The 8201-nt window shown below is 40.8% G+C and overlaps 1 protein-coding gene across 1 annotated transcript in view; it reads left to right on the plus strand.

Annotated features, from left to right (window-relative positions):
- The window catches only part of LOC137373217 (uncharacterized), a 68569-nt gene extending 60648 nt beyond the window's left edge, over positions 1-7921 (plus strand). The window contains exons 10-14 of the mRNA XM_068038073.1: positions 253-334; positions 1040-1058; positions 1903-2013; positions 3309-3758; positions 7044-7921. Coding sequence (XP_067894174.1) covers positions 253-334; positions 1040-1058; positions 1903-2013; positions 3309-3758; positions 7044-7921 — 1540 coding nt within the window. The remainder of the gene's footprint in view (positions 1-252; positions 335-1039; positions 1059-1902; positions 2014-3308; positions 3759-7043) is intronic.
- Positions 7922-8201: the final 280 nt, after the last annotated feature.

Raw genomic sequence — 8201 nt, forward strand, 5'->3', positions numbered from 1 at the left:
GAGATAAAACAATAAATATGTTCAATGTAAAAACAATGAAGTATTGATTTGGCTGATGCAACGAGGTAACTGTTGGCATATCTCATGTACAAATTATCCATCATCAAACTCTGGTACTAATCTGACCCAGTTATTAATCTCGAATAATACCTGGGCCCGAGTAAATTGGGTGGCGGTCGGCGGTCTGTAAAATGTTAGGCCAGATTGTGGAACTGGTTTTAAAGTTGGTTCCTTCACTCCTTCACATAATAGGCAGTATTGTGTCAAGAAAGAAACTCAAGTTACTGCAGAGTTTAAAATGCATGCCAAAGCTACAAAACTGGAGTTTTTTCAGGTGAGTGAAAAGTGATAAAAACGTTATGATTAAAAAAAAGATTTTGTGAAACCACAAACCGCTTTAAAGAGAACTGCAGAATTGTAGAGGCATTTTCACACATCCCTCTCTTCAAACATTTTAATGGGTGAGGGCATTATGGACTGCTCCTAAAAAGTAATAATAAACGGTTACCTTTCCCAGCCAATTCGCTGTCTTGTCCTTCGCATCGTTTATGTCCAGTCCACTCTCGGGTCTCTGATTTATCCAGGGCAGCTGTCAATCTGGTTGAGTCCCTTGGTATCTGCTGCTCATGAGTTTTCTATGTGTGTTAATAGTTGTAAAACACACAGTGGGGTTTTATATACGGCTGTCGAAAAATAATGCAAATAAGCTGAGAGACACGAAGGGTCAACTGTCCGTGGAACTAGCCACTCTGCAGTCAGGGGAATATTTGGACAAAGTGCAGATCCTTCATTTGCAATCTCCACTTCAACGTGCAATGAGAACAGCTTGACCGGTTTGCTGTATTAACCGTTTTAATCATGTATATAAAAGGCAAAATACTGCGGATGCTGGAAATCGGAAACAAAACAGAAAATGCTAGAAATAATCAGCAGGTCAGGCAGCATCTGTGGAGGGAGAAACAGAGTTAACGTTTCAGGTCGAGAGGCTTTCGATGGGACATTCTGCAATTCTAACGAAACGGTTTCTCTCTCCCTACAGATGCTGCCTGACCGACTGAGTATTTCCAGCATTTTCTGTTTTTATTTTAGTTTTAAACGTGTATAGTTTGTGGTGTCTTCATTCAGTTGTGACGAATAATGAATGTATTTTCTGCTCTGAAAGTCTGCAAGTAGTAACTGGGCTCTTTACGCTGTCCACCAGAAGAGAAATCTTAGCAGCTGTCAGAGCTCTTGTGTAGCTCGCCAAACACATCAGTCCCCGAACCAAATACATTACTCTGATCCCGATAACCCGCACGTGTATCACGATCTAATGCACATTCCCTTTTGCACGTTTTATATTTGAAGTCAAAATATCTGGAGCCATATGAAAGCTTAAATAATCTTACTAGTAAAGTATAATATTCGCCTTTATTACAGACAACTTCACCCAACATTCAATGTCCAAATTTTGATTCTGACCCGTTCTGCCTCTTTCAATTGAAACCCTTAAGGAGACCCTGGGTTGCCTCAATGTCAGCAACAACAAAAAATGGATCGAACAAAAGGACCCCCTTTTCAGACCGACTCAACCAATAAGCACCCAAATCAAAAGAGAAAGGAAATCTATCAAATTAAATATTATTTTCAGTATCGATTCTGTACTCCAATTTCTGCGGTCTAACCTGTTATTTTTTACAGCAATTGATAACGTTTTTTTGCCCAGTAAAAATATCACATTAGAAAGTAGCATCTTATAGCAATATCAGGGGCTATGATTGACGGACAGAGATGATCGTATTGGCAGCATAGCGATTTTATTCTGGGTAAACCTTCTGTACTGACCATCGAGCTGGAGCATTCCAAACTGAAGGGTTTTTTTTGCCTCCAATTATTAAAATGAATGTGTTTCTTTAAATTAAGAAACCAAAGTGAAAGACCCAAGTTCCATGTGCAAGACACAACCAAGGTTGAAAGGAATAATTGACAAGGTGACATTGTTGGCTTTTAAAAACCTGAAGATTGCAGGGAGCAGTGCAAGGAGTTTTGCAGTTTTGCCATTCTGAGGTAGATTGAGTTTAAGTAAACAGTACAACGAACCTTGATTTCAGCAGTTTCAACAGTGAGGGTGAACGGAAGAGGTAAAAGGTATAGAAAGACATTGTCAGAGCTTAGTAGGAACCAAAGGAGCAAAGACCAAAGTAATATGACAAGAAAGGTTGCAAGTGAGAAAGGTTTGAGGTTGAAGAGAGGGGATCGCCTATCAGACCAGCTCCCCCCGCCCACCTCCTTACCTCTGCCCGAGTGTTTAATGCACTTTTATCAATAATGCTTTCAAACCTCATCCATATGCCCCCGGATAGCATAAAATTTCATTTTGTTTAGATTGATTTAAATCACAGTCGATGGCTTGGTTCCCAGAGGAGCACTTTCTCACGGGTTTCAGGTGTGTGGTTTCCATGAATGTGAAATCATGCGGCATAAATTCTGCCACTTCGAATCAGCGTTGTTTCCTATGTATTAACTAAATGTTGCAGAAGGAGGTGATTGTATGCAATGTCCAGTGCATCGACTGCCCAGAGAGTAATGATGTAAGGTGAATTATTGTGGGACAAAACCAAAGTAAATGTATACAGTCCATGCACAAGTTTAACCACTGAGATGTCAGCTCTCAGCGCCACCTGAATAGGAAATAAATATTTAGCCCTTTGTTCCCTATATAGTTTTAAACTATGTTTCTAGATTTACAATACTTTCATTTCGTGTACAATGGGAATTAATTCCTCATATCCTTATCCCAGTTATTAGTTTTATGGAAATATGAAGTGAAAATAGGCAATTAACAATGTATTTTGAAAATTAACGCGCTCAGTGCTTTTAAAAGCGGGGTATAACCGTTTGATAAAAACTGGGAAGAAGTCTGATTGTGAAAGGGGATCTGTATGAAGTGATCCATTAGCTCTATTACCTCGCTTCCAGCTCGCTCCTTTGCTGTTAATCCCTTTTGAATGGAGTGAGCCCCGCCCTTTCTCTGCACCTATATCTCCTCCTCCAACCACTCGGGCTCATTGAGAATTGTTTGATTGTGGAGTTGCTTTCAACCCTTCTCAAAGAATGGAGGGGGAGAGGTTTGCGGGGAAAAATGATTTTCGATCCTTTCATAGAAATCGTTTCACTTGAGTGACTTGAAATAACTGCTTATAAACATCGAGGCAGTGCAGCTGGGATGTGCATGAATCGCGCTCTTGCTCTTGAAATCAGGCTTGCGCTTCCTCCATTGCTTTACTATTTGCTCGAATACAATTCTCATCTTCCAAAAAGGAATTGAGGAAGAATCGACCCTCGTGTTGCAAAAACACAAAGCTCCCAATTTGTGATTACCATGAATAGCTACGGTCCTCCGTACCTGTATGTACCCACCGCGTCTTCCCGGGCACCATCTCAGAGAACTCCTAAGTGCGCTCGCTGTCGGAACCATGGGGTGTTGTCCTGGCTCAAAGGGCACAAACGCTACTGCCGCTTCAAAGACTGCACTTGCGACAAGTGCATCCTCATCCTGGAAAGACAGCGGGTCATGGCAGCGCAGGTGGCTCTCAGGAGGCAACAAAGCAATGAGAATCCTTGCAACATGGTCTTTCCCGAGGATTACAGAGCCATGTATCCAGCCCCCGAGAGTCTCGAGGACTCCGCTCCTTCAGATAGCTTGTCCTCAGCAGGTAGAGGCAGACACAGAGCCGAGGAGACAGCACGTGCGGACTCTCAACTACATCAGCAACCGGGTAAGGAACGATTGGGTTTTAGCACAGAAATGCTTCAAGGCTTCGTGTACTCGAATAGCCTCCAATTACAAGACACAAGGCTCATATAAATGTTCCTATAACAGTAACATTTTGATATATCAGCTATTAGAACAGTGTAGTGGCCCGATATTAGACATCAGCTGTGTTTTGCTTTAACTGCCTGAGACACTGCATTGCTCAGTATAGACAGCATTCATGGCTCCTCACTCAGAATTTAAACTGAAGTTGAAATTTTCTTGCTGCGTTTGTTGGCAAATGGGTAAGATTCTTTCATTAAAGTCTTTTCAACTATCACCTCCCTAATGAAAACATAGAAGCTAGCATTTATACAGAGCCTAATCTCGTCCAGGGACGTTCCAAATGTCTAACACCCAATGAGATATTTAGAGATGCAATTCCTGTCATGTGGAAAAGCTTATAAAAATAATTCTTTAATCAAATCGACATTTGTTTTTCAACTTGTCGCACCTATTCCGAGAATGAATCAACTGCTATCTTCTATGTCCCTAGTTGCAACTAATCTAACAACTGGCAGGTGGTTATGTTATCCCGCGACTTGGATCTATTTCAATAAAGCCAAAATTATTTACGTGTTAGACTACAAAATGGGATCATTTTGTTCCCCTACAGGGACATTATAAGGGAGATTTTGCGCCCAAGTGCATTGGATGGGAAAATCGGAGGGTGAGGGGGTGGGGTTCCTTTACAGCTTCCACCCGACCGATTTCCAGATATTCCTGGTGTCCCAGCAATTTCCGGTTCGTCTGGGCGCTAACTCAGGAAAATCGCTCCTGATTTGTTCAGCAGAATTTAAACCAAACCGCTGTATCGGCGCACGCCAAGCATTGGAAATACTTGTTTATTTAACAAATGTTTTCTAATGTTTTGTTACCGTTAAATGCCCAATTTTATGGGTAATCAATTCTATTCGGAGATTAGCAGCACCTCGTTACATCTCCTTACCGTCAGTAAGTCTAAGGTGATTTGACAGCAGACTAACTTTGTTCACTCTACGAAGGTTAACGCAGATGTAATAGTGATCACAAAAAACTTGAAAACGATTTCATGGCTACGTGAGCATGAATTACCTGTGTCGAATAAGCGGTCGAACATATATTTCAGTTTAATGAGCAAAGAGGAGCAGCACAATATGCAGCGACTCCAACAATCTGGATGCTATTTTAACTGAACAATCAGTGGCAAAGCAAGCTACACTGGTTATCCCCTTTTCTACCAGCACTTCAGCGTCTGATTATTCTTACTGCAAATTGGCTTCCTGCTTGTTTTTCCACGTTAATTCCCAACATAAATCAAAGAGCCGGCTAGTTCAAAGGCATAAGACTCTGGTTATGATAATTGCGCAGGGGTGAAAAGGGAGATTGATCTGTTTGGATGACCCGCGTTTACCGTTTCAGCCCCAGGGACGTGATTAATCACTGCAGAGCGCAGGGATTAAGGGATCAAATTGCCTGGTTACAAGTGAAACAAAGAGAGACCTGCTGCTGGGATAATTTCTAGATATTTCTTTTAAAAATCCGCACCCTTATGGACTTGTATTATTCCAATTAAACCGTACACGACCACTTCAGTGACACTTTAACACAACGCGCCACTTATAGAATTGAAAAGTGTAAGAGAAATTGATCTCGACTGGCATTCTGTAATGATTTCCAGCGACAATTGCTTAACCAGATTTAAAATATTTTAATTCCACATTCAGAAGGTTACTGTGCTGTATTTGGGAGCTGACTGACAGTTTTTACTTTCTGAATTGATATTTAAACATTTTGCATTAGCTCTCAAAGGTTGACAAGTGAAGTCCTCAGAATAAGTTGTGATGCGGTAAGGGAATTAGGTAACGGGAAAAGCAATCCCTTGTAACGTTATAACCTACTTTAGGACATTAGCGATATATTTATTTGTACGTTCACATATTGTTCCTGTCAATACTATTTTTACATTTGTATGTAGCTAATAACACAAATTTCATAATTCGCAAAACATTAAAATTTGAAACCAAGTGAAAGTTAATCCTAATTGGGGTCTCTAAGTAACAATGAAAAAAACTGGCGTGGCTCCCTCATGTACATATCGAATCATTTTACCCCTAAATTTCAAATAAATTGCCGGAAGATCTTTTGTTAAATTCTAGGCTTCCTGGGTAGTCTGACGGTGGGATTCGCAACCAGGTTTTGTTTAAAGTTTAAACGCAAACTAAGAGCCTAGTTAGTGTCCTTACACGTACAACAGGCTTTTTACAAACCTCTTATTAGGTGGGGAGCTTTTTCCTTAACTAAACTTCATCCTCCTTATTACAAACATATAAGATGTTATCTGTATTTGAAATATAATCTTGCATTCCAACTAGTTCTTGAGGCGGGCCTGCTTCCGTAACAATAGGTTGCCACATACTTGACTCGAGATGTTTTACTTTTTGTATGAATTTTAAATAGTTGGGAATTAATTGTACTGGAATTTGTCAATCTTTAAAAAAAAGTTAAGGTCACAGTATAGCGTTTGTGTACAGAAACATACATAATGGTAGATTGGCGGGTAGACATCAGATGTAATTGAATGCGGAGAAATTGGAGTTGTTCTATTTGAGGGTGGGAGAATAGAGAGGATATGTGTACTGAATTGTACAAGTTTAAAAAGAATACAGGTGCAGAAAGGCTTAGAGGTCCAACTGCACATATCTTTAAAAGTGGAAGGATAACTTGATAACGCTGTGAACATGTATATGGAATCCTAGGTTTCATGCAGGGGAATATAGTATAAAAGCAAAGTAACGCTAAACTTATATAAATCGTTTCAGAGCTGGCACAGGTGCCATGGACTGAATAACCTCATTGTGTGCTGTAAAATCCTGCTATCTTGGAAAGTATAGTGTGTGTGTACAAGAACAAACGCGCGAATAGTATTCAGGACAACTTGGGCAGTTTATGTACACTGGAAAGTATAGATGCCTTCATGAGTATTTTAAGGTAATTTTGCTTCGTTACCCAAAACGAATGCGTACAGCACATTGTGTGAATTGAACCGGAGCATTGTTTGAAGCACGAATTCATGTTCCGTGGGGACATGAGAAGGTTTAAACATGAGGGTTCAGTGTCCTGTACTCCACTTTAGACTGGGGTTTGACAAAAGTAGTTTACAAAAAACATTATTCAGAAAAATATATCCCTGTATGTTACTATGCACAGTAATGCAAGTTACTCATTCACTTTGAAGTTCTAATTAAAATATCTTACTAATTATTGCCAGATGAATATGAAGACGTCGAGGGAATGGCTAATGAGAAGAACCAAATACAGATTACGGAAAGTGAGGTGGAAGAGCCTGTTTCATCCACAGATACCCAAAATAGCGATTTACCGTCGCCCCTCCCGGAGTCGAGCAATGACATAGAGCGGAAGAACGAAAATAAAGAGCAGATTAAAGGTGCCACCAGATATAATTTCAATGACATCAGGAAGTTCTTGAAGTCCGAAGATGTGCTGAAGGACGTGGCTCCCGCAGGCAAATCCAAAAGGCCCCCCATAGAGGTTCTGGCTAAGGTATTTCCCAATCAGAAACAATCTGTGCTGGAGCTGGTGCTGAAAGGTTGCAACAATGATTTGGTTTCAGCTATTGAAACCTTGCTGTCCAGTACCACTCGGCGATCTGGAGGGTCGAAGAGTTCCAACAAACCACAGACCTCCAAGGACATAGCTGACTACAACTCTGGTCACTATCCTTTATCCTCGACAGCTTGGTCTCTGAGTTCTGCATTTAGATCCCCATCTGATCCGTTCCAGGTATCCCCCAACAGCCATAGTGTTCTGGCAAGCTTGCCCAATGTCAATCAAACAATTACCCAACCCAGTCATTATCCAGTTCCAACCCTTTTCAGACCAACTTTGTCTGGATCTCATCCCTTTGTTTCCAGTGAGTTTGCCCTGTGGAGCACAATGACCTTCCAGCATCCTAGCCTAAGGCAACAGTTTACTTCCCTAGCTCACTCTACTAGTGCCCTGTTGGGGAGCACCACAATGGTCCTACCTTCCCCAAAGGAGAGTTCCCAAAAATCATCTGTCTCTGATGGGAAACTGGCCGAAAAGTCTTTGAAAATTCTCGAAGAAAGGCAAGAAAGTAAAAACTAGCAACATGGATTTGAAGCAGACTCTCTGGGCATGCTCCTGAAAACGTTCAGAGTTAATGTTGGGACATGTAAAAAGAAATGCCCTAAAGTACACATGCTGACAAAGTAAATCCTGAAATGGACATTGTATGGTGGATGTCCATCCTAAGTACCTGTAACAACCTCTCCTTGTAATAGTCAATGTAAGAAGTGTCCATTTTACTTAGAATTTGATCTCATTAAAAACAAAACTAGATTATGTTAGCTCTGAAGTGATTCTTGAACTTAATTATCATAAGCCA

Source organism: Heterodontus francisci, chromosome 8, assembly GCF_036365525.1.
Source record: "Heterodontus francisci isolate sHetFra1 chromosome 8, sHetFra1.hap1, whole genome shotgun sequence".
Classification (NCBI taxonomy): Eukaryota; Metazoa; Chordata; class Chondrichthyes; order Heterodontiformes; family Heterodontidae; genus Heterodontus; species Heterodontus francisci.